At 39.8% G+C, this 27233-nt stretch overlaps 2 protein-coding genes across 2 annotated transcripts; one reads left to right on the plus strand and one right to left on the minus strand.

Annotated features, from left to right (window-relative positions):
* Positions 1-463: 463 nt before the first annotated feature.
* Positions 464-21519, plus strand: slc45a2 (solute carrier family 45 member 2). Its single transcript, XM_017491939.3, has 7 exons — positions 464-1132; positions 2850-3026; positions 8263-8603; positions 14293-14436; positions 18407-18530; positions 19798-20003; positions 21259-21519. The coding sequence occupies exons 1-7, from the start codon at positions 679-681 to the stop codon at positions 21484-21486; spliced, it is 1674 nt and encodes a 557-aa protein (XP_017347428.1). The 5' UTR covers positions 464-678; the 3' UTR covers positions 21487-21519.
* A 1969-nt stretch (positions 21520-23488) lies between these two features.
* On the minus strand, positions 23489-25541 carry rxfp3 (relaxin family peptide receptor 3). The gene has a single exon (XM_017491882.3). The coding sequence runs from the start codon at positions 25114-25116 to the stop codon at positions 23920-23922; it is 1197 nt and encodes a 398-aa protein (XP_017347371.1). The 5' UTR covers positions 25117-25541; the 3' UTR covers positions 23489-23919.
* Between the last annotated feature and the right edge of the window lie 1692 nt (positions 25542-27233).

Raw genomic sequence — 27233 nt, forward strand, 5'->3', positions numbered from 1 at the left:
CCATGCCCTAACTAAAGATTGAATCTGACTTTCAGACCTAGGCAGACTGCTGCATCTCACGTGATCTCTCTGCAGACACAAGGTCTCGTGATGCTTAGCAGGGCACGTCTAAATCCACACCTAAACTCGGAATTAATTATAAACTGAAAGCACAAATTTTGGAGCAGAAATCATGGTGTCTTGAAAATTCTTCTTAAACATTCCCTTAAACACAGTCGTCTGAACCAATTGGAGAGCACGTTTTACATCACTGATAAACTTAATGTGCACAAAAAAGAAACCTTGTGAGGGGTTTACAGTATGAGGGAAAAATTTAACTCAGTATGGTGAAGTGATGAAAATTTTTTACTTTTAAGAGTCTAAACTTTTCAGGTTCCGAGAGAGCGAGAGAGAGAGAGAGAGAGAGAGAGGGAGAGAGAGAGAGAGAGAGAGAGGGAGGGAGGGGGGGTGGGCACTTCTAAGCTCATAATCTGTCACATGTTTACGTACGTTTGGCAACACGAGAAAACCGGTTTCCATTCACCCAAACCAGGCAGCTTTTAATTTCCTGCTCAGTCCTGATCGCATCTCGTGTACTACTCTTACACAGCACTCAGTTATGCAGTAGATACCAGCAGGTCTACATTTTGGGATTTGGGGAAGTTTAGCGGTGTGTGAGACTCTGTGAAAGCCTAAATCATGACTCTACTGACAGAAGAGAAGCCCTACAAGTTCCCACAGGAGTTAGGAAGCTGCACCTCCACTGTGAAGCCCCAGTCCACAGACTGCGGCCCTAACAGTGACTATGTCGATGCCATGGACGGGGCCGTGTTTAGGACTGTGGAACTTCCAAGGAGGTCACGTGGACGCCTCATCATGCACGGCATGGTGATGTTCGGGAGGGAATTCTGCTACGCTGTTGAGGCTGCATTCGTCACGCCCGTCTTGCTAAGTGTGGGACTCCCGCGAAGCCTTTACAGCCTGGTGTGGCTCATTAGTCCTGTCCTGGGCTTCATCCTCCAGCCAGTGATCGGCTCATCCAGTGACTACTGCCGCTCGCCATGGGGACGCAGGAGACCCTATATCCTTACGCTGGGGGTTATGATGCTCATAGGCATCACTCTGTTTCTCAATGGAGACGCTCTGGTATCAGGTGAGACTTTCAATTATTGAAGTTTAGCTACTGTATAAGTTGAGTTCAGCCACCGGTTGTTTAGACGCTGTAGCTTGTTTGTACTTTTACATTTTATAATTGTTATCAAACTGGTTATGGTTTGTAGTAAGCCTGACAATAATTAAAACATGAAAGAAATTGGCTTGTTTCTGTTTTCTCTGTAAGGCTTTCTTGCACTTTTTCCAAACCTGCTCTAGGAATGTGAAATCCCCTTCTTTGTGTATGTGTGTACGTGTGTACGTGTGTGTGTGTGTGTGTGTGTGTGTGTGTGTGTGTGTGTGTGTGTGTGTGTGTGTATGTAATTAGCAGTTACATAATTCTACATATGAGCTTGAAAGTAATCAGAAAATTGCTTAAATGTGTTTGCCTCAGTTAAAATTCTCCATAATGTTGCCAGGTGTGTTTAAGTAAAGCGGCATCATCCTTAGCGCTACACTATGGCCAAAAGTGTATATGGCCCAAAAGTAACCTCCACTCTTCTGGGAAGGCTGTCCATTAGATTTTTGAATGTGGCTGTGGGAATTTCCTATTTAGCCAAAAGACTATTATTGAGGTCGGACACTGATAAAGGGAGTTCCGATTCATCCTGAAGGTGTTTACTGGGGTTGAGGTGAGAGTTCTATTCAGGCCACTCAAGATTTTCCTCACCAAACTTGGCAAACCGTGTCTTTACGGACCTCGCTTTGTGCACAGGGGCATTGTCATGCTGGAACAGGTTTGGGCCCCTTAGTTCCAGTAAAGGGAAAGCTGTGTGTTCTGACATCTTTCTATCCATCCATCTTCTATACCGCGTATCCTTCAGGGTCGCGTGCAACCTGGAGCATCGGGTACAAGGCGGGGTACACCCTGGACAGGGTGCCAATCCTACACAATCCTGCACAATCACAATCACATTCACACACCCATTCATACACTACAGACAATGTGGACATGTCAATCAGCTTATCATGCATGTCTTTGGACTGGGAAGGAGAACATGCAATCTCCGCACACACCTGGCAGTGTGAGGCAAACGTGCTAACCACTAAGCCACCGTGCGCCATACTTTTCTGTCATAGCCAGCATTAACTTTTTCAGCAATTTGTGCCACAGTGGCTATTCTGTGGGATTGGACCAGACGGGCTAGCCTTCTCTCCTCACACACGTCAATGGGCCTTGGGCGCCCATGACCCTGTCATCGGTTCACCGGTTCTTCTTCCTTGGGCCGCTTTTGGTAGGGACTAACTACTGCATACTGGAAACACCCCACAAGACCTGCCGTTTTAGAGGTGTATTCCGTTTTGTATGTAATATACTTAGTATATAATTCAAATATATGAAGTACAAATTCAAATGCTTTTGTCTTTTCGCAAATTATAAATATGAGACCCTGAGCGTCATACTTGCACACTTCACACTCAAGTCCGCATTACAGTAAAGCAAATGACTACTGCAATATACCGTATATTTATTTATATATTTTATATTTACCTATTGATATCTAACAGCTTGTTACATATTAACAAATACACTGAGCAAGCTAATAAATTAGCAACCTCTATGGCTGGCTACTTAGCTAGCATGCTAATGTAACTACATGCTAGTGTAGTTTGGATGGGCACTAGAGGCCTAGATCAGGATGCATGTATTATTGTTATTATTATTATTATTATTATTATTAAAAATGAGGCCATGTTTTCTCTGTTTCATGTTTCAGTGCTGGTGAAGAACATGGGTTGGAAGAAAACCTGGTCCATAGTGGTGGTCATGTTTGGAGTGGTCCTGTTTGACTTTTCAGCCGACTTTATAGATGGTCCGGTGAAGGCCTACCTGTTTGACGTCTGCTCTTACCAGGACAAGGAGATAGGCCTGCATTACCACGCCCTGCTTACTGGTGAGTGGAGATGTTTGAAGGTACCCCAAGCTTTTTGATTGGCCGTCCCTCTGAGATTACCATTAGCGCGATATCTCAAGAACGCGTTATTGATTGTAGGTATGATGTATATGGAATAATCATTGTACCCAGCAGATGAACTGATTCGATTTTGGAATTGATCCAAACAAGAGCAAGGTCACAAGAAGGTCAAATGTCTGAATAGTTTTTCTTCAAAAGCTTCCTCCCTGTTTGTTGTCCAGAGATGTTACTTACATGTGCATGGTCTGTCTGTCTGTCCCTCTGTTCCAGATTCCCGTATGTAAAATGTTTCTAGGTTGAATGTTTGTAGGATTTATCCAGAGTGATTATTTTAACCAGAAACTGTACTGATTAGGTTTTGGAATCGATCAGAAAAGGGACAAGTTCAAACAACAAGGTCAAATTTCTAAAATGTTTTTTCTTCAATAGCCCCCTCTATTTATTTGAAGTATATTTTAAGGGTATCCGAGGCATATAAATCCGTAACAAAAAGGACGTCTAGTCCTCGGTGGCGAAGGCAATCCCGTTGATGCCATTGAGTTCTATTTGTTAAATTTTAAATGTACAAATTAGGATGAAAAATCATCTTGCAATCTTGAAGGTGTGAACTTATACACGGGCCACATCGGCACAACCCAAATCTGAGTACAAACAACTTTCCAACACATGACAAATTGTAATTATTATCCTTTTAATAAGTCATTTATTTAATTATATTATTTCCACGTTTTTTTTGGTACCTTACTCACAGAATTTCCAAATATTTTCTATAGATGACATGATGCAACATACAGTAACCTGCACAAGTTTATTGCTTGTTCTGTAAGTTGCTCTTGCAGGTTTTCCAGCAAATTTGCACCATTCCCTTCTGATTGATGTGAAATTGCTGAACGCTGCCACAGCCTTTTCCATGTTTTTTGCACTCAGTAAACAAAGTGCCTGTGGCCATCTTGCTGACACCGACTTTCTGCTGGAGTGCTGTCTGAACATGAGTGTAAAGCCTCCAGTCTGATACTGACGCATTAGAAAATCATCAGCCAAGAGATTAAATAAAGTACATGTGCCTTTTCTGAAACCCTGAACCTGCAGGATCATTTATGAGTGGGATTACGTCTCGGGTGTCACGGGGACACACACCTGCCCTAACGGAACACATCGATTTACACCTAAAACACAAAAGTGTCTCGGAAAGTGAGCTCATGAAGAGTGAAAATAGAAGGAAAATAATGACTCCTTAGCTAACATATCCTTATTAATGAGAATGCGTGTGTACGTGTGTGAAACCTTTAGATCAGCTTTTCTCTACATAAGCATCATTTCAGAAAGGTTTCACCAGCTCGGTCTTGTGATTGAAAGGCCATCTTATGTACAAAGAAGAAGTGAAGGAGAAGAGATGAGAGAGAAGCAGATTGATTCAGACAGCGTATCACTGCTGACAGTGGTGTGTTCTGAGATCATACTGAGACACAGGGAATGAGAAGTACGATATTAGCATCAGCATATTTAACATGGAGAAGCGGAAATAAACATAAAACTTTAGAAAACGGTCGTGAAGTCAGAGGAATAAAACGAGAAGGCGAATTCGTTTTTGGTTTTTTTCTCGGTAGTTAAGCGTCCTTACCTTCATTAAAAGCTTCTACAGGAAAACCCTAATTTTTCTATTTAATTAGACAGAACTATTAAGGGTTACCTCCGAGTGACAACCAATAATCCATAAGAGGTCTAGATTGAAACTTTTTTCCCCACCAAGAGTACGTCTTTCTTTAAATAAAATGTGTCGTGTTTCAATTGTATACCAAATGTAACAAGAAAAACAAATGAGAATCCTGAATGGTTCTGTGGTTTGTCTCTCTGAGAGAACCCTTTTGCTTTTTTTTGTGTGTGTGTGTCATTATCGAGTCACCAAGTGATTCATCCTCAATATTTAGGTGAGATATACATTTCTGGATGTTTCTTGGCCTTGCGTATATTATTATTGGAATAGTTGGAATACCTGCTGATATCATCTAAAAAATAACTTTGGGGATTTTGAACAAAAATATGAACAAAAATAACAGCAAGGAGCTGTATCTAAATTAAGGCTTTCTAAAAAAAAATAATAATGAAAAAGTGTCTTCGTTGCTATTTGATCGCACTCTTCATTTTCATTTCTCTGTTATCGCAACTGAAGGTTTTTGCCAAACTGCACATTTACATACACAATTATTTAAAAAAAAAAAAAAAAAAAAAAGTTTAAAAATTCTGACCTTTACAATGTCATGCTGTTCATGAAGTTAAACATGTGTATACAAACACACACCCACACACACACACACACCATTGAGCTGCAGTAATGTGCTCTGGTCATGTGCTACTGCTGTTGCTCTCAGCTTTAACCCATGATCCCAGCACATGACTAGGTAGGACTGGACCTAGCATTCTCACAACACCATCTGATTCTGAACAAACCCTGTCACACACAATCTGTTTCATTCTTCCTAAGATTTATATCTTGATTAGCCGTATATGACAGTTCAGAGGAATAGTTCGAGCCAGTCGTTTGGATTTGACGCTTTACGGCATAATACCTCACTTTCATAGAATTGTGAAACGCTGTCATATCCTCACTGAAATTGCGGCTGTTTTGTGCGTTTACATAAAAAAAAATAATAATAATGTTCGGACTCCTGAGTGGCGCAGCAGAAAAGCGTTCACACTATTATCTGGAGATTTCGAGTTTGAATGCCACAGCCATCCTTGGAGGGAATTCCAAGAGCGCAAAATTGGCTGTGTGGGAAGGGTGGCATACTCTCATTCTCCTACTGATCCCTACCATCTGTGAGCTCATGCGCACTTTCCTTCAAGTGCGTTATGCCGTGACACAGCATAAGCAGCAGTTTGAAAAGATGCAGTTTGCTGGCTTCAAGTGTCTTGGAGGAAGCACGTGATAGTATTTGCCCTCCTTGCTCGGTAGCTGTCATATGATCAGGGAGAGCAAACTGCTGGGTAGGAATTGGCCAAGACTATACTAGAAAAAACTTAGAAGCAAAAAAATTCAGTGGATTTTCCACTCAGCGAAGTACCTGCATAAACCTGGATCTAAATAAATGTAACGTTCCTGGTGCAAATATCGCTGTAACCTCTGAAATGCAGTCACTGACTTATCAAACTGTATGTATATTGCGCATCTGAATCCTACCTTTACTTTATTTCCCCTCTTTTAGTCTTTTCTCACAGAATTTGCTCAACTTTTTATACATTTTATATAGGAGACCTGATGTAATGTGCCGTAACACTTACATGTTTGTCGCTTATCCTTCTCTAATTGTGAGCCAGACATTGTGCTTGCAGATTTTGTAGCAGATTTGTAAAATTAAGTGCCCGGGTGGGACATGGACCTGAGACCGCTGAGCAAGCTCACACCACCATGTGCCTGATTACTGTATGAAACCTGTCACAAACAATTTATTAAAAAGTAAATACAGAAACAATCACATCAGTTAGCAGTTTAAAAAGTAAATGCGGTGGTAAAAACATTCAGGTCTGCATAAAGATGTTTAAAAACTTACTGACTTGGTGTACTAAGTGTTTTAGATAGTTACACAGCATAGAGAAATGGATATAAGCCTAATATAATTCAGTTTCTAATACCGTTTATATAGTTTATATATAATAAACAAGATAAGTCATGTCAGATATTTTCTCACCATTATCATGATACAGCACCCAACAAAATTCAAGTAATTTTAGGGGGGGGAAGTAATTATCATACACCCGTCATCAGTGATTTGATTCTGATTAACTCCAAATAAAGATCAGCTGTAGGATTTTCTTTTCATCTGGTTTCACCTGAGGAGAGCTTATAAAACATGTATGAGATCTCATTGTCAAATGGTACCAATCAGGAGAGGGATCCAAAATCATTTGCAAGAGTTTAGATGTAGCATAGAACACTATGAAAGCCATCATCAACATGTGGAGAAAATGAGGCACCACAGTGACATTACAAAGAATGGGATGTATCTCCAACACTGATGAAAGGACAGACAAAAAACTTATCAGGGAGGCTGCCAAGAGATCTACGGCAACATTAAAGGAAAGACAGGAATGTCTGGCAAGTACTGGTCTGTCCTTGCATATAATAGCAGTCTCTCATACTCTTCGCATGTCTGGGCTATGGGGAAGGGTGTCTAGACAGAGGCCAAAAAAAAAAAACAAACCCTGCCTAAGTTTGCCAAAACATACAGTATATACTGTACAATCACTCCAAACTATATGGCAAAATAGATATTAGAACACTTTTTTTTTGCATATTTGTAAAAGATGCGTTTGGCACGGAACCAAGACGGTTTATCATCCAAAGGACCGTGGTGAAGCATGGTGGTGGAAGAATCATGCTGTGGGGCTGCTTCCCTTCAGGTGGGACATGGGCTCTAGTCAAGATAGGGGAAATCATGGATAGCTCCAAATACTAGTCTATTTAGGCACAAAACCGGCCAGCCTCTGTTAGACACAAGAAGATGAAGAAAGATTTCACCTTACAGCATGATAATGATCCAAGCCACAAATCTAAGTCAGCTAAGGAATAGCTTCAGAAGATGAGCATTTTTGAAACTGGCCCAGTCAGAACCCAGAGCTAAATTCTAAAGAAAACCTGTGGAATGACTTGTGCACAGGAGATCTAGAGAATTTGTGCAAGGAAGAGTGAATAAAATTGCCAAATAAACATGTGCTAAGTTTGTAGACTCTTACCCAAAAGACAGAGGGCTGTATTACAAGCAAAATGAAATTTAACAATTAGTTAATAGCTGTGCACATTTATGCAATCAGGTTATTGTTATTATAAGTTTTTTTCCCCCCTTTTCTTCCCCTTTCCTAAAATTTCAGTTTGTTTTTCACTTGAATTTTGTTAGTTGCCATATCACATTAAATGTGGAAAATGATCTGACATTATTTGTCTTTGTTTAATTTTTTTCATCACAAAAACCTACAATTTTAAAAGGGGTGTGTATGTAGACTTTTTCTATCCACTGTACTTACAGATATAACACCGTCTGACCAATCAGAACCAGAATTCATCAGAGTTGGGGTATAATGAATACGGTCAAATGGACAGATTGAATTAGTTCTACGCTTTGAGAAAGTGGATCCATAAAAGCACAAAAGAGAGGCTTGTATCTCTTTAAGACAGTTTTATCTCACTGAGCATGATATCCCGTGTCGTGTTGCTCTGCAGGTCTGGGTGGAGCATGTGGGTACCTGACTGGTGCAATGGACTGGGGTCATTCTGCACTGGGAGCCTTGCTGGGCTCAGAGTACCAGGTCATTTATTTCTTCTCAGCGCTCACCTGGGGCTTCTTCCTCACTGTGCACCTCTTCAGCATTCCTGAGAAGCCTCTTGGAAAGCAGCATCCCACTGAGCCCTCGGTCCCCGACGCCCCCTTGCTGCAGCCATCAGTAATGAATGGTTCCACATATGGCTCCGTGACTAAAGAGCCTGAGCTTCGACCTCGCTCATTCTCGGCTCTAAGCGAGGCCAACTCCGTCACATCCAGCTCCCAGCAGCCGAGCATTGAGGTGAGCCATCTGTTGAATCGCTCTGTCAAATTCTTATACGCCTTCTTTTTATTGGAATTTATTGAGCTTTGGGAAGGAATAAAATTTATAAAATGAGAAATAAAACACATGCCGTCCTGAGGAATATGTGTTGTATTCCTCTTATATCGCTGCACTTTACCAGTTGTTTAATTATTAACGAATGGCACATCATACTTTTCCTTCTAGCCAGTTCCTGAAGTCTCATGAAGCTTTTCCCTTGACAGAAAACTGTACATTGATGTTAAAGACTCTTCCATGAAGGCTAAATAAATACCTCCTTAAAGAAAACTTCTTATATCAACGATTATTCAATCAGCATCCACTTTATTAGGAATACCTGTACAACTGCACATTCTATCTCTATCATATGCCAGCAGCACAACGCATACAGTCATGCAGATGAAAGCCAAGCACTTCAGTTAATGTTTACACCGAACATCAGAATGGGGAAAAAATATCATCTCAGTGACTTTAATCGTGGCATGGTACCAGATGGGCTGGTTTGAGCATTTCAGAAACTGCTGGTCTCCTTTTTCCACACACAGCGGTTTCTAGAGTTGACATAGTATGGTGTGAAAAACAAAAACATCCTGAGTGGGGAGGGTCTACAGGCTGAAGCACGCTGTTAATGAGAGACATCTGAGGTTAATTACAAGAGTGGTCTGAGCTGAGAGGAAGTCTATTGTACCTCAAATAAGCACTCTTTACAAGCCTCTCAGAACACATCAAACATTTAGGTGGATGGGCTTCAACAGCAGAAGACCACATCAGGTTCCACTCCTGTCAGAAGGAGTGTCTGGCCATTAAGTGAGTGAGTAGTGAGCAGAAAAGCATCTCAGCATGAACAGCACATCGGACCTTGAGGCGGATGGGCTACAACAGTAGAAGACCATGTTGGGTTCCACTCATATCCACCAAGAACAGGAGTCTGAGGCTATAATTGGCAAAGACTCACCCGAACCTGGACTGTTGAAGACCAGAAAAAAGCCAGGTGATTTTTTAAAATAATCTTCAGTCTTCAATTTGGATGAGTCTTTGCCAATCAGACTCCTGTTCTTGGCAGACAGGAGTGGAATCCAACGAGGTCTTCTACTGTTGTAGCCCATCCACCTCAATGTTCGATGTTTTGTGCATGCTGAGATGCTTTTCTGCTCACTACGGTTGTAAAGAGGGATTATTTGAGTAACTATGTCTTTCTTGGCAGCTCGGCCATTTTCCTCTGACCTCTCTTATCAACAAGGCATCTCCACGAACAGAATTGTCACTCCATCGATGTTTTTAGTTTTTCGCTCGATTGTGTGTAAACTCTAGAGACTGTTGTGTGGGAATTCCCAGGAGATCAGGCGTTTATGAAATACTCGAACCAGCCCATTCTGGTACCAACATCCATGCCGCAATCAATTTTACACAGAGATCACACTTTCAATTCAATTAAATTTTATTTGTATAGCGCTTTTTACAATAGACATTGCCTCAAAGCAGCTTTACAGAAATATCAACACGGTATACAGATATTAAAGGTGCAAATTTATCCCAACTGAGCAAGCCACTGAGTGGCGACGGTGGCAAGGAAAAACTCCCTAAGATGTTTTAAGAGGAAGAAACCTTGAGAGGAACCCGACTCAGAAGGGAACCCATCCTCATCTGGGTAACAGCAGTTAGTGTGAAAAAGTTCATTATGGATTTATATGAAGTCTGTATGGCGTTAGGAGCAGCCGTAGTCCCAGCAGTCTGGAATTAAAGAAGATTTGAGCTCCATCCAGAGGCAGAAAGGATCTGGATCTCTAGTATCTCCATAAATTCGTGTGGGGCTCGGCGAAAGGAGAGAGGGAGAAAAAAGATTAAAAAATAAATAAATAAATAAATAAAAATCACACCTTTTCTTTATTCCGATGATTGATGTAACTGAAGCTCTTGACTTGTATCTGCATGATCTTTTTCATTGCGCTGCTGCCACGGGATTGGCTGATTAGATACCTGCACGAGTGTGCAGGTGTACAGGTGTTCCTCCTAATTTTTCTTTGTTAAATACCTCAGTCTTCATCCACCGCACAAATTCTTGTGAGCAAGTTGTTAGTGCTGCCCTGTGAATGAGTGCATTAATATAACGCTATTGTTTGGAGCTGTAATACTGTCAGAGCTGCTGTTATCGAAAATTACTCAACACTCACTGACCAATCAGAATTCAGAATTAGCAGCACTGTGGGGTAAGACTGTGGGCGGCTGTGACTCAGGTGGTTGTCCACTAATCGTAGGGTCGGCGGTTTGATTCCCGGCTCAAGTGACTCCACAGTCCTTGGGCAAAACGCTGAACCCCAAGTCGCTCCCGATGGCAAGCTAACGCCTTGCACGGCAGCTCTGCTACCATTGGTGTGTATGGTTGAATGAGAACCCGTATAAAGCGTTTTGGAACCACTAAGGTAAAAAAAGTTCAGTCCAGACCACAAGAGATGTGTAATTGTTGTGATGTGATTGTATCATGTCATGATTAAGTATGGATTAATTTTGGTCATATTAGATATTGAGGCACAAATTGTGAAATTCTGTTTGGGGATGTAACATGGGTACATGCAATGCATTGTGCATCGCCCACATCCAGGTAAATACAGTGACGAACTGTGACTTGCTGGGAATTTGGTATATTATTGGACTTGCTCATAATGAAACCACCTCCATCTCTCAGTGTCATGTCACAGAAAACCAGTGACTACCTTTCCCATCCTGCTCTGCGGCCTACAAACATGGCCGCCATGGACTGCAATTCCCAGAACACTCGCATTCATTCTAATCACGCACACCTGCATCAAATTCACAGCACTCACAACCACAGTATAAAGAGAATGTTTGAACACGACGACTTTGCGAAGTATTGAGTGTTATCACCGTACCAAGTGTTTGTACCTTGTTCCTCTTTTTGTTTCATGTTCTTTGATCTTGTTTCTTGTTTCTCGTTCTCGATTCTTGCCTTGCCTCGTCTATGCCTGTTTGTTGACTGCCTGACCCATTGCCTGTTTTTGACCACGCTGTTGTCTTATGATTTGTATTCTCTCTTTATTAAAAGCCCTTATCTGCACTTGCATCCGTCTTAACCTTATTACGTGGAATACATGGCAATCAGAATGTGCCCTCTGAGCGAATCACATGTACACTGCTGCTGTTTGTGTTTGTTCAAGCACTACGAGGATATTCAATATCAAATTAAAATGGCCTACAACCACAATCACCAGTAACTTCATCTGAACGCTATTTGTGTATGCTGTTATATTTTCTATTTTCAGTGATTAACTAGCTACTTGTCTTACACAATAGACCATCTGTCGCTAAGAGCTCTTCTTCTGCTTCATAAAGCTCCGGCTCTCAGTTCAAGCAGCCACAGAGGATGATAAGCATGAAATGGTTTAACCGTTGTGTCATATTCGAGTGACAGTTCAACGAAAAATGATTTAATGCACACAATACTTCCCCTTACTGCAGATGTGCTTGAGCAGCCAAGACATAGTTGGTGCCTTGAGATTACAAGGTTCACGAAAATATCCTCCTTAAACCACATCCGTTTCTTCAGTGATGTCACTCAGACATGCTTATGTGGTGAGTTCCTGTGATCTAAATACAGTGCCCTCCACTAATATTGGTACCCTTGGTAAATATGCGCAAAGGCGGCGGTGAAAAATTGTCTTTCTTGTTGAAACTTTTGATCTTTTGTTCACAAAAATTCACAAAAATTCTCTGCTCTAATGGATATCAAACAATTGTTATATTCAACTGTTTTTCCTGGCCTTGCTCATTGTGATGGATGACCAAGGGAATTTGGCCTCTGAATCATAGTTGAACAATTTCCTGTTCCTAGTCGCACAGGTGTACTAAACAAATGTAAAATATCAATGGGGATATACTTCGAATATATTTTTCCCATATGAATTCATAGGGGTGCCAATAATTGTTGCAAACCTATATTTAACATACATGTTCCGATATGTTGGATCACTTGAAAAAATGGGTCGGTTCAAACAAAAGGTACAATGTAATGATGTAAATATGAGGAAATGAAAGCTGAGATTCTGATCAGTCGTCTCATGTTCATCTTTTCATCTCAAACTCAAATGTCCTCGACGTATAAGCGAAAGCAATAGCATTGGCCTTGCCGTTCCAATATTTCCAGTTACTTTCCTTTTTTTATTATTATCAGGAGATACTTGGTAATGGCCTGAAGCTTGCCCGAGTCTTTATTTCTCACAACAAACTCGCAAGGATTTTTGATTCCCCAGAGCTTTTTTGGAAAAGCTCTTTAAAAGCAAACACTCATATATATTAATATACTCTATATAGAGAATGCAGATCGCAGATGAAATATCAAAATGGTCAGCTTGTGCAGGAAATAGCAATTGTCTTGTGTATCAAATCTAGCCAAAATGAATGTTTTTGCAGTTTTCGAGACTGTAATTTTTCCATTGGTTGACATTACCCACATGGTTATCTACTCGTAATAGCTTGCTATAAATAAGCTGCGGTTTGCTGTTGCTAGTTATTACCGGAGTACAACCGTACAACCAGATTCTCTCTTTCTGTCTTAATTTAATAAAAGAAAAAGAAGCACAGGTTGTCCAAGAGAACAAGTAAACACAAAGTGTAAACTACGTTGTCCGGAACACATTCCTGTGTCAGAAAACCTAAATTTACAGTTTTAGCTTTGACTATTTCCTCTCCTCACAGAAAACTTAATATCGATCATTGCACAGATTTTAAAAGTCGATTAATGTGCATTTTCCAGCACACAAGTCCCTGTGAATGAGGTGTTACTATAGAAAAGACAATCTATTAGAAGGAGTGCGTTACATACAATAAACCTGTGATTTGCAGATGCACTACTGTCAGAGCCGCTGGTATAGACAGGTAAAATTCTACAATGCTAACGCACACACTCCCCGGCTAGTTTACTGGGAACATCTGTACACCTGCACATTTATGCATCGTTCAGCCTATCATTTGGCAGCACAACGCATTAAAGCATACAGATACATCTCAAAAATGTAATGTTAACATCAAACATCACAATGGGGTAAAATGTGATCTCAGTGACTTTGCCTTTGACTTTTAAGTCTTTCAGAAACGGCTGATCTCTTGGGAATTTCATGCACAACAATCTCTAGAGTTTACACAGAATGGTGCGCGTCCAGTGAGCCGCAGTCCTGCAGGCAGAGATGTGTTATTGATGTGAGCAGTCAGAGGAGAATGGACAGACTAATTCAAGCTGAAAGGAAGGCTATTGTAACTCATATAACCAATTTTTTTCTAACCGTGGTGAGCAGAACCGCATCTCAGTAGCATAACAAGCCAAACCTTGAGGCAGATGGGCTACAAAAGCAGAAGAATACATTGTATAAATATATACATGTATACGTATACATTGTAAAAACATCGCCCGGCCTTTTACCAATCTTCAACTGTCCAGTTTCGGTTGGATAACTTGTATTATTATTTAATTATTTTCTATAACTGTTAGCATTTTTTCATGGTTATTAGGCAGGGTTTTTAACCTTCTGTAATTACTCTGCATATAAATGTTCAGACTCTCGCCACGGCTTCAGATTTGATTAAGAAACCTTACCATCCATTGCGTTTGTGTGTGTGTGTGTGTGTGTGTGTGTGTGTGTGTGTGTGTGTGTTGCAGGTACAGAAGAGGATGACTCTGAAATCATTACTGTCTGCCATGATTAACATGCCCAGTCACTACCGCTGCCTATGCATCAGCCACTTGCTGGGCTGGACTGCTTTCCTCTGCAACATGCTCTTCTTCACTGACTTTATGGGGCAGGTGAGATGGAGCTCATTTGTGGCTGAACTGAAACAAATCATTTAAACTCCAACTACGGATGTAACTGTATATGACTACGTTATCCATATTTAACTGATAAGGCACACTATATCTTTTTTTTTTTGTTTGTTTTTTTTGCTCTAATAGCTCGACCTAAAGAATACCCTACTGAGTTCCAAAATAAGCTAATATTTAAATGCTATTTCTATACAAACTGGCCTGAAATTCATTAATTGAATGAATTAAATAAATTTGCTGCTGTGTATAGACCATATTCACTGTGTGTTGTGCACAGGGCAGAATATCTCTGCTGGGGTCTCCAAATAGATGACCATTAAATTAATGGGGGGAAAAAATAGCAACCAGGGGTTTTTGGAGATGCAGGCAGGAAGCGTAGTCTTCCTCTGATCCAGTTTCTTCTGCAGGAGACAGTGAGAAAGGGATTAGCAGGGTCATGGAAGCAGTAGCTCACTTGGCTGTGGGGGAGAGCCCTTTTACACTCTCCCGTCGGGAGGATGCAGGACGGTGGAGAACTGCCGCTGTGATCATTAGCCGCCAGCCGTGTGTGTTTATGTAGCCACATGCTGTCGAGCTGTTCAAAACAGAAGTAGTGCTGAAGCAGAGCTGTTCTTTCAGCACCACGGGGACAGTTGTGTGAGGAGCGCTTTTCTTTCTTTTTGTGCTGCCACAGGTGCCAGGCGTGAACTTGGACCAAAAAGTGGCCCTGGACTTTCCGTCCCAGAGTGGACCACCACACCCGGCCCACAACACGTCACATCATAACACACCGGCTCATTCATAGTTAGACCAATTTTTAACACCTCTTACTAGCATAAAAAATATAACACAATACAGAAACATAAATGCTATTTAAACATATTTATTTGAAGTAGCAATGAACAGATATCAAGACATATTTGTAAAACAGGCAAATAATAATAATAATAATAATAATAATAATTGGTCACATATACATATGCACAGTGAAATTCTTTTCTTCGCATACCGCAGCTTGTTAGGAAGTTGGGGTCAGAGCACAGGGTCAGCCATGATACAGCGCCCCATATGAGTGTGTATGTGTGTGTGTGTTTGGGTGTATGTGGATGAGAAAGTGTATATTTGAAAGAGCATGACTATGAGTATGAGAAAGAGAGTTTGTGTTTATGAGAGAGAGAGAGAGAGAGAGGGAATGAACTGTAATGCTAGAATAATCTGTAATGCTAGAGCTGTCAGCACCTTCCCTTTTTCATCTGTGGAAATCAATGTCACTGCCTGTGTGAAATAGACATGAAAGAGGGCGTGTTTCAAGATACGCAATGGAGCAGACCAAACACATTTTTGAGAGGGGGAGATTAAAAATATTTTGAGGGCGATGAACAACAAACCCCGCCCCCTCCCCACCAAGTTGGGCCGTGCTGCTGGTGACTTACCCACGCCAATGGAAATAAGATGCTTATATATATATATATATATATATATATATATATATATATATATATATATACACACACACATATATAATATATAATATATGGGGCGGACTGGCTGTCTGCAGATGGCCAATCCACCATTGACAAGTGCCCAAGACTTCTTCACAGTACTGAATATCAGATCAGTTTAACTGTGATATAAGGTTGTGACGATACCATAACCATATCTTACAATACTATACCAGCTGAAGTATTACAATACTAAATAGTATCACGATACCATGCAATATTGTGTTAATTCATAATTCAAATCTACAAAATGAACCAAATTTACAGAAATACATACAAATGAAAACAGACAGACCTGGCTATTGGAAAAAACTCAAGAACAATCATACAGTCGTCCAGCATCTAATTCAATATGCCACATATTTCATCTATTGTTCCCTAGAAGAATGAATTCATGCAAATGGAAATTGTCCTCAGCGAAGAATGAACACAACATTAGGAATAAATAACTGAATTTGGAAATGAACTCGCTTGCGGTTTTTTTTTTCTTTCAAGGATTATACAAGAGATGTCATTCAAACATATTCTTTACTGCTTCTTTTTAAATTCCAAACAAGAGAAATAATTTCCCAGGCATTGCTTCGTCTTCACCATAACGTCAAGGTGAGTGGCAGGAGCACTGTTGCCAGCAACTTTCAATGGAAAATTACTAAACGTTGCTAGATGAGCTCATGCGCTAATTAACATCTAATATAATATAATCATATAATGTAATATAATCACTCCGAGAGAAAGTTAGAAGTGAATGAACGTGCTGCTCCTCACTGCCACTCACTGGACAGAATAGCCACAGACAGAGGTGTGTCTGCAGCTGGAAAGCAGGACCCCGTGCTCGCGGACCAGTACTAGCCACTCTCTTCTTCAAAAAGTAGTTAAGGTTGCAGCGGGGGGGCATATTTTAAGTGAAGAGATTGTATTCGTGTTCTGTTGAAAATAAACACGATTTCGTATTTATTTTTTTTATAATTCCAGCACTTTTTAAACACCACTAGATAGAAAATGGCTAAAAATGGCTATTTTCAAGTTTTTCCAGTACTTAAATTACAAAAAGCCAAATTCAAGCACTTCAAGCACCTTGTAGGAATCCTGATTTCATTATTCAGACACAGCGGTTAGCATAGCGTTAGCTTGCTTACAGGCAAACAAGGCTAATCGTAGTATATACACACGGTGGTTACCTCAACGTTAGCTCGCTCGGTAGCAAACAGGTCATCTTTAAAGATTAAGGTAAAGAATTTAGGTTGACTGAAGTGTCACTGAAGTGCTTTTATATTCTGCAAAAGCAGTGAGATGTCTTGTTTTAGCGAAAATAGTATTCACTGCCGCACATGCAACATTACTTAAGGTGCTAGTTTATTGACGATACAGTTGCATCGGCGGTATTTTGAAGCTTTAGAATCGCGATACTACTGTAGTACTGGTATACCGGTGCAATCCTACTGCAATCAGGTTCATTCTATTATTTGACTGCACATGTAAGCTGTATAGGAATCGCTCTATTTCATTTACATTTACGGCATTTGGCAGACACTCTTATCCAGACTTACATTTATCTCATTTATACAACTGAGCAGTTGAGGGTTAAGGGCCTTGCTCAAGGGCCCAACAGTGATAGCTTGGCAGTGCTGTTTCTTGATCTTCTGATCAGTAACCCAGAGCCTTTAACCATTGAGCCACCACTGCCTATTAGGTTATCTAAGATGTACATAACAGAGCAGACATACTTGCGATTTGGTATTTCAAGCTCTAGAATTAATAAAATTGTGCTCTTTTTATTACATTTAAACAAAATGTTCATACAATTTACCACAAACTAAATGTAAGACCCACATGGAAGAAAATACTAAACAACCCATCCCAACAACAAGAAAAAAACAACGTGTGCAAAATAGAGTTCTCTTACAATAATTTCATCATATACCATGGCAGTATGTCAGTGTGTCTCTAACAGAAATTTACTAGCCCCAACAATAACTTGTAACCTTTTTTTTTTTTGTTATTGCTCAGTTATTACATTAAATTAAGTGTATGAATGAACTGAAATGAACTAGGCCACAATTTTACATCGCACAAAAAAAGCAAATGGTGCACACGCATTATGATATAATGATTTGAAACTCACTTCTTGATATATAATCTACTCTTGGTAACATTGAATAAGCCTTCTCTTGAGCAGGTTTGGAGCTTTAGAACTTGTTGTCATGGCAGCACGAATGAGTTTTGTTCAAAAGACAACAAAAGTCTAGGATTGTGTCAGATAACCAACACTCCATTGTGTCAATAAATCCACTTAACCTAGAAATTCAAGTACAGAGCACAGATATCCTTTTTTTTTTTTTCAGAGCCAGAGGGTTTTATGAATTATGTTATTGTTTCCTTCCCTGCATTTAGATATTTTTGATCACTTGGTAACACACAATACATTGTATAGCTCTTAAATTTCTGGTCATATGTGTTACTTCTTCTTGCAGATTGTGTATAAGGGAAACCCGTATGCTCCCCATAACTCCACCGCATATGCTACCTATGAGAGAGGGGTGGAGGTGGGCTGCTGGGGGCTGTGCATCAATGCTGTGTCCTCTGCTCTCTATTCCTGTGAGTATTTACCTTGCTGTGCCCTGTCACTGCTCTTCTAATGTGTGCACAGAATACATTAAACGGGATCTCTATTGAGAGATAAGAGAATTGGAGTTGCCATTCATCAAAAGGAGAAGCGGTGATTATATCTAAAGCAGATTTGCAAAACAAAAGTTCAGGCAAAAAAAAAAAAAAAACAACAACACCACCACCTTTGCGTACTGCAAAGTCAATCAGCTAGGACATGTTTGAGGTTTGAAGTTTGCTTCTTTAATTTTTGCGCTGGAGCTGTGAGGTTAAAGTGGGGCTTAGACTGTCCAGAAAGCTCAATCTTGTTGTACCCGTGACACTGAATGACTCAATCTCTCATTAATGAAGGTGTTTGAGGTGTTCTGAGGACATCACAGCTTAAAAGTGTTATGGTTTTATATTAGTACTAAAATTTCTCTGTAACATGACAAAATGCATTTTTTGCCTTATTAACTAGAAAAAGAGAGGCTGGTCAGGGAACAACTGTTATAACAACTGTTATAACTGCTATAACGTCGATGATAACAGGAGCAAACTTGTTTTTTGCAGCTGTTCCACGGCATTAAATTAAGCTAAAATTATTATTATTTTTTGCTTGAAAGATGATTCTTTAATAAAGAATATTTTTATTGTTTTGCCAATTGCTGTGATAAAAGAGAAATAAAACACTTCTGGACATACTGATGAAGGAAAACAATCCACTTCCTTGATTATTTTATTTATATATATATATAATGTGATCAACAAAAATAATGAACAACCTTCTGACCAATTACATTCAATCATTTAGATTCAACTGTGCTATGGTATGTATGTATGTATATATATATATATATATATATATATATATCTCACAGCACAGTTGGATCTAAATGATTGAATGTAATTGGTCAGAGGATTGGTCATTATTTTTGTAGAACAGCGCGGCTCAGACTGTCGTTCCGGCTGTAACGTGAACGATGGGTTAATATTAATGCGCTGATTATAATACGTTATTGTTTCTGTAGGAACAGCTCAGACAGATGCGCCATATACGTTAAAAATCTAAATCAAATTTTGGAGCATGATGCTAACGTATTACCTGTTACCTACTTTAGCCTCATAGCTCCAGTGCAAAACTAAAGAAGCAAACTTGAGACACTCACATGACTTGGCTGACCAGCTACATTTGGGATTATGGGAATATTCTGTATATTTATTTTTGCCTATTGCTTCTTTGATTATGGCTATGATGTGTCTGTTTTTGCATGTGCAGACGTACAGAGGCTGCTACTGCCCTACATTGGCTTGAAGGGTCTCTACTTCATAGGCTACTTTGTGTTTGGATTGGGCACGGGTCTGATTGGTCTGTTTCCCAATATCATCTCCACGCTGACACTGTGCTGTGTGTTCGGCGTGATGTCCAGCACACTTTACACCATCCCGTTCAACCTGATCTCAGAGTACCACAAGGAGGAGGAGGTCTGTGTGTGTGTGTGTGTGTGTGTGTTTGTGTGTGTATGTGTGTGTATGTGTGTGTGTGTGTGGTGGAAACGTGGGCAGTTAATTCATGCCAGAATAAAAGCCGAACGGAGGCAGCTGGGCTTGATAGCGCGTGTGCTGGCGATTGTGTGTAGTCATTATATACAACTGTGGAAGTACAGATTGTTTTGTCACAGTGGTATTCCTTGAACCTAGATGCATCACTGACTGGAACATCTCATTCTTAGATGTGCACTGCAGCAGCGCAGATTCACATTCAATCGTTCTTGTGCTCAGAGAAAGTAGAGGGGAGAAATCATGGCTATTGAAATGATTGACAGCTGAATCAAGGACAAGGCGCACCATCCTTACATGACATTCCTCTCCTTCAAACCTCACTGCGGTCATGCTGGATCGAAAGTCCTTTTATTTTCACTTTTTTATATGGTGTGGTTGAAATGGTTTTGATTTTTGATGCATGAAAAGATTGTTGTGTAAGGAATAAAACGCTCTGTGTTGTCGTATTATAGAGAAATAATCTACAATAAGGTAGTGTGAGGAAACTTTTTCTGTTTATAGTTATGTTTACATTTGCTGGAAGGTCTACAGAACATTCCTGTTACCTTGCGATCATGTGAAAAAAAAAATAAGTACACCCTATGGAAATTGTTTGTTTGTTGTTGTTGGTTTTTTTTTTTGACATATTTGGACAAGCAAATATTTGATCATCTAATGTAAATGTAAAACTGTACATATTTATCACAGATCACAGTTCTGTACATTGACGTAGTAAAAAAAAAAAAATCAATGTTAAAGGTTATAATAGAATGCACAGGATCAAATAAAAATATGCATGGGATAAACTCAAAGATAAAGTGAAATATAAGTCCAAAACCAAACTTAAGGCGTTACAAAATGTACAAATATAGAGCAAAATAAAACAAATATAAAATAAATAAAATTAATCAAACAATTAAAAGGGATTTCAAAGTAATTCAGTAGAAATAAAACGAGGAGGTACTTTTAATTAAATGCTAAGTTAAAAAATATATTTTTTCTTTCTATGACCAAAGTGTTTTAATAAAATAATCTGTGTAATAATTTGTCATAATATTGATTTTTTTTTTCTTCTTTTTTTGAATGAAAGTATGGCAATAAAACATTTATAACGTTATGTAATTTTTTGTGTGTTTGTTTGCTATAGCTGTAATACATTTAATTAATGTTGAATGATCTTTTCCATTCTGTCCTGCAGGAGAAGAGGAAGCAGAGTGGGAAGGGCGAATCTCTGCAGAGCAGAGGGACGGGAATGGACTGCGCAGCTCTGACTTGTATGGTGCAGTTAGCTCAGATCATAGTGGGAGCTGGACTCGGAGCTCTGGTCAATATGGCCGGTAGCGTGATAGTGGTGGTTCTGTCGGCTTCAACCGTGTCCCTTTTCGGCTGCCTGTTCATTACTGTCTTTATTAAACATGTACACTGACCTGAAAACAATGAAATAAACACAATGACTCTCTTACAAGTCTCTTTCATCTAAATCTCATACTTGTGACTATTTGAGATTTAGATTTTACTCCACATGGTTCCATGTGCACCATGTTGATCAGCTCACAGTGATCTCTCTCTCTCTCTCTCTCTTCACAAACATCAAACCGACCTCCACAGCTCTCCGGGACAGTAGCTCTTCTCAGAACATTCTACAGTGAAGATCAATATTTTAGTTCCTTCAATACCGTCATTAATGGTTGAGGTCATGGGGTTTCACACACAACTGAAACAACAACAAAAAAAATCATTACAATTCATTCATTCCTCTTCTGTAAATACTTTATTCAGGTCAGTGTCTCAGTGGCTCTCAGTTTAAACTTAGAACATTATTTATTTTGCTTGTATTTTTTCTCATTTGTTAGTCGCTTTGGATAAAAGCGTCTGCTAAGTGAATAAATGTAAATTTAATTAATATCATTGTAATTCCCATATTCTGTAGTACGGTATATAGTGTTCATAAATTCAGCTCAATATTTTCCCTTTATCTAAAGGGATTACAGTGAATGTTCTTGACGTAATACTTTCACAAGGGGAAGCGTTCAGTTTTTGAAATATATCTTGAAATCAGGCTAAAATGTCAAACGTTAGTACAATGATAAAACTCATACCTTGGCTTTCCACTCTTGACGTTCTGAAGGCATGACCGTAAAGTCATGCCCCGGTATTTAGGTACGAGTTGTGTTAAAACATTTTACCAAATGGTCACTAAGCAGCAGGAGGTCAGTGCCTGCTGTCAGTCAACTGCGAATGAAATTTAGGAGCGATTTCATGGGAATAACGTTTTGTCGAGATAACTCAAGGGTTTATTTCCCATATTTAACAAAGAGGGAAAACGACAAACTAGGCGAGCTCAAAATCCGAGCAGCTTTGGGTTAAACTTTGGTGAGCTTTTCACTGAAATATGTAGAATAAAACTTTTAACTAGGATAGAGCATATTTTATTTTGTTGTATTTATTTATTTATTTTCTTCGAAGATGATAGTCATGGTCTTGTCCTGTGTAGTGTGTGTGGGAGACTAACCTGAAAACATTTCTAATTTCATATCTAAGCAACTGGAAAGGTTTACAATTAAATTACTGTTATCTTAAACGGGCAGCTCGACCGTCTGGCAGACGTCCATAATTACTTATCTGTGTGAATTTGGGAGGAAAATTAATAAATAAACAAAAATAAATAAATGAATAAATCTCTGAAATTTATATTGAATGTGATCCAGTTAGTAAGAATTAATTAAACATTGAATTATATATATATAAATATATATATATATATATATATATATATATATATATATATATATATATATATATATATATATATATATATATATATATAAAAATTTCATTTTGTGCCTGGTCAGGTCACCAGTTCTACATCGAATTATGAGAATAAAATGTATCTGTTTGGTTGTTCAAAGAGCTTAACATAAACTTTTTAAAACCTTTAACCTGTCTTCCATGCAATTTGTGTTTAATTTCAACTCAAGCAACAGGTCCATAAACACAACGTTATATAATATATATATATTTTTAATAATATTCATTGTTTATTGAACATTTATTGGAGGTGTGGACGTTAGTCTCTTTCTCATGCTAATGAAATAACGAACTTAGGCGATGAGTGACGAGCACCTCCAAAGAGGTAGCTTTGACAGTAACAGGTTAAAAAGAGAAATACAGAACCATTGATGTGTAATTGCTTTATTTAAACATTTGATGATTTTCACTCTCCTAAAAGCACATTGTTGATTAACTTCACATCATAGACACACATCGGTCCTGACTGCATTTTGATTCATAATCGAGATGAACACATGGATTACGACCACAAACTGATGCACAAACAGACTGTACACACCCGTAATGCTTCCTCTGTGGAATAATAAATGTTTTTTTTTTTGTTTGTTTGTTTGTTTTAAAGCAGCTGCTTGATTTTTTACATTTACTGCATTTTAATTAATACAATCATTTTAAAGAAAAAAGTTTTTTTTTAAAAAGACACTTAAAATAATGAATTTACTTTTAATTGATTGATTATTTACCTGTAATAGCAAAAAAAAAACATTTATTAAAGAGAAAAAAATATTGTAATAAATTAATAATTCATTCAGAATACAATATTGTCTACCCTGCTGTTTATTGGTAAATGTGGCAACAGGTGTTTGGGAGCCCATGTGAATTTGCATACTTCTGACATGCAATCTGTGAATGTTCCCCAAGCAACAAGTTTATGTTCAAATACAGTTCCGTTTGGTAATATTTCCTGGAGACCCTTTTAAGAGTTCTGGTGTTGAGTCAACCAAGAATAACGCCTAAAATGTCTTCCAGGATCAGGTTGTGTTGGGTTTTTTTTTTTTTTGGGTACAGTTTACGTGCTGTTCGGCAGAAGGTCATTTCTCCTGTTATACACCACAACACCGGGTGGGTAGAAGACGAGGCCAGGGTCGGGTGTGCTGAGTGGCACTACAGAGCGCTTCTGTTTCACATCCTCTGGTTTGCTGCAGGCCGTGAAGGGTCGCGTATTCGTACTGGAGGGCGAAGCGATCTTCCAGAAGAGCTCCTTGAGCGCCTTCCTGAACTCTCTCCGCATGAGGCAGTAGAGCAGCGGGTTGAGGCAGCTGTTGGAGTGCGCCAGGCACACGGTCACTGGGAACACGTAAACCTGCGCGGTGTAGTACTCGTAGCTGAAATGCACGGCGTTCAGCTTAATCAGGATGCCCCAAGTGGTCAGTGCCTGGTTAGGCAGCCAGCACAAGAAGAAGCACAGCACCACGATGGTGACCGATTTGGTCACTTTGGAGCGCCTTCTGGCGCTGGACGCATTGGCGCGCTTGTGCGTAACGAAGCGCAGCAGAAGCAGGTAGCACATTGAGATGATCCCAAACGGCACCAGGAAGCCGAGCAGAACCTTCTGGGCGTGATAGAGGCCGAGCCAGAACTGCGCGTCGCCGTTAGGGTCGGGGAACTTAACCAAACACAGGTCCTCGTTGGACACGGTGGCCGTGGTAGAGAAAATGGCATGTGGTAACGCGGCCACAACTGCTGCCGTCCAGATCACGGCGCTGATACAGCACGCAGACGGACGCTTGCGCCTGCGTCCGCTCTTCAGCGCCGACGCCACGGAATGGTACCTCGCCACACTCATGGCGGTCAGGAAGAACACGCTGGCGTACATACTGGTAGCTGTGACATACGACACGATCTTGCACATCGCCCTGCCAAAAGGCCACGTAAAATCCAGCGCGTTCTCCACCGCCCAGAACGGCAGCGTGAGCACGAACTGGAAGTCGGTGACCGCTAGCCCAGTCACGAACAGGTTAATGGACGACTTTTTCCACGCGTGTTTTGACTTCATGAGGTGCAGCACGAGCAGGTTGCCGACCAAACCGAGCGCGCACACCACCGAGTAAATAGTGGAGATAAGGATGCGCAACACGGCTGAACCATCGCTCATCAAGTCGCTGCGCTCCGGGAAGTCCGTCCATGAGTGGTTCGCGCTTCTGTTTAGCATGAAACTCGCGTTCCGCTCCGTGATGTCGTCGCGCATTCCCGAGCTGTGCTGCATCTCCGACGCTCATCGTATCCTCTCCGTGCTCTGTGTTAACTCGTGAAACACTTGTAGTTTCATACTTTCCATGTCCGCACACAATCTCGTCCTGGAACAAAACAGTTCAGACACACCATGGAACTGATACACACCTCAAAACCGGGATTACAGCAGTGAAAAACAATGATGTTAGAACATTCCTTGTGCTCCGAAGAGACCCCGTGTGGAGTTTGGGAATCAATCGTTCGCGCTTGTGAAGCAGACATGAGCTCGGATCTGTCCCACTCTCTTTCTCTCTACCTCTCGGTGTGATCTGTGCGTTCTGGTTTGCGCTCCGTTCTGTGCGGCGCGTTTTTATGGACGCGCGTAGCTGTGGATTGGACGCGCGCTTTTACGCTCCAGCGCACCGCTGCCCAACGCGCTTTGAGGAAATTTTCAACAGTTCGACTGTTTAGTCAAGGCTTGGAAGAGTTTTATCATAGAAAGGTATGTCAGGTTTGACAACAGACATGCACAATTTCAGTTCCCTGAGATTAGCCATGCGCAATTGTGGCAATAACATTTTCACCAGCTTTGTTCTAGCTTAAAGCCATGACTCATGTTCTCAGTATGTATATACTTACAATCTTATAGCATTTATACGACTTTCATACATTTCATCGTTTCACTCTTATAGCTATACTGTAATTATTTATAATCTAATTTTTAAATTTATTATTTCAAAAAAAAAAATCTGGTGTCATCCAGAAGAGGAAGGGTTTGAGTCTGGTTCCTCTCAAGGTTTCTTCATCATGTCATCTCAGGGGGTTTCTTCTTGCCAATTCTTGTCGCCTCTGGCTTGCTCATTGGGGTTCTAAATCTACGTCCTATTTGTTATTAAACACTCTATACAAATACCATTTAATAAATTGATTGGCTGTTTGTGGCCAATGGTAAGGAGGTAAGTACGATCTGATTTTGACAATTTCTCTGCATTCTCCAAATGCATTAGGCTGTACTTTAGGACCTAAATGTCCTAAATCAGGTTCCCACGCATCCTAGAAAAACAAAATGAAAATGCATCAATGTGCCAAACTGAACTACTGAGTCATTGAGATATTTTAGCATATTTTCTCTGATACTATATTGCATGCATAAATAAACGGTCTAGATCTTGTAATCCAGCAAAGTCAGTGCGTATAAATTTATTTGATTTTTAATTTACCAGGAGAATTCTGTCGGGAATCTGTTTTGCTTTGAGGCTGACTTGCAATTTTTATATTTTGGTGGAGATCAAACGTCTCGACAAGTTTTTTTTTTTTTTTTTTTTTTTTTAACACAAACTGCAGGTTTTATTTAAAAATAAATAATTAAACCTGGAAGAGTCAAAAGGTTTCCTTTTGGTTACTAAGGTTAGCTGCATTAATAATTATGTCGTTATGGCTAATTAACGATTGTATATTGTTGAAGATGATCAAAATCTGTATTGAGACACTTGCCTACCGTCGTATATTATAAATGGGGAAGCATTAATAGTGATGCTGGGAACAGGTATTGGTCTGGCATCAGACTCATTTACTCATACTCATAAAAACTGATCTGATACCAAAATCTGATATCATGTGATACTATGTAATGTAACGCATTGTATGTACATTGTGTATGTGCCACAGCTGTTGTATGAGAAAGGAGGGCTGTCTGGTAGGTGAGAATTAGCAAGTAACCAAATTGGGGACAAAATAGGGAGGAAAGTCCAGAAAAAAAACAAAAAACACCAAGACCTCCATTACTAGCATCAGTATTTTTCTTGGAGAGCCTCTATCTGTCACTGATTCTGAAGCAATGATGACAATAAAATCGGCTTTACTTAGAGCTGTATAGAAACACTTTAATGAAGTTGAATAAAACCTGTTCTTCTCCACTGCAACCCTACTCGATCCAAGGAAACTGATGTAGCTAGATATGCACTTCTATTACAATGAGCTGTAAAGAATGAACCTAGTAGTGTACATGCTTGAAACATAATAATGAATAAAAGGATGTCTCTGATTGGTTAATACTACGGTTATTCATTTCAGTGTCAGTACTGGTGAGTAACAAAAACATGTACGTACACCCGTTCTGAAGAAAAACGGTATTGACGGATCCCTAGATTA

This window comes from Ictalurus punctatus, chromosome 18, assembly GCF_001660625.3.
Source record: "Ictalurus punctatus breed USDA103 chromosome 18, Coco_2.0, whole genome shotgun sequence".
NCBI classification, from domain to species: Eukaryota; Metazoa; Chordata; class Actinopteri; order Siluriformes; family Ictaluridae; genus Ictalurus; species Ictalurus punctatus.

Excerpts from the sequence above, each read along its gene's own strand:
- slc45a2 (XM_017491939.3), top strand. The coding sequence starts at position 679 with ATGACTCTACTGACAGAAGAGAAGCCCTACAAGTTCCCACAGGAGTTA. Across the intron at positions 3,027-8,262 it reads TTACCACGCCCTGCTTACTG|GTCTGGGTGGAGCATGTGGG; the intron begins GTGAGTGGAGAT and ends GTTGCTCTGCAG. Across the intron at positions 20,004-21,258 it reads AGTACCACAAGGAGGAGGAG|GAGAAGAGGAAGCAGAGTGG; the intron begins GTCTGTGTGTGT and ends TCTGTCCTGCAG.
- rxfp3 (XM_017491882.3), bottom strand. The coding sequence starts at position 25,116 with ATGCAGCACAGCTCGGGAATGCGCGACGACATCACGGAGCGGAACGCG.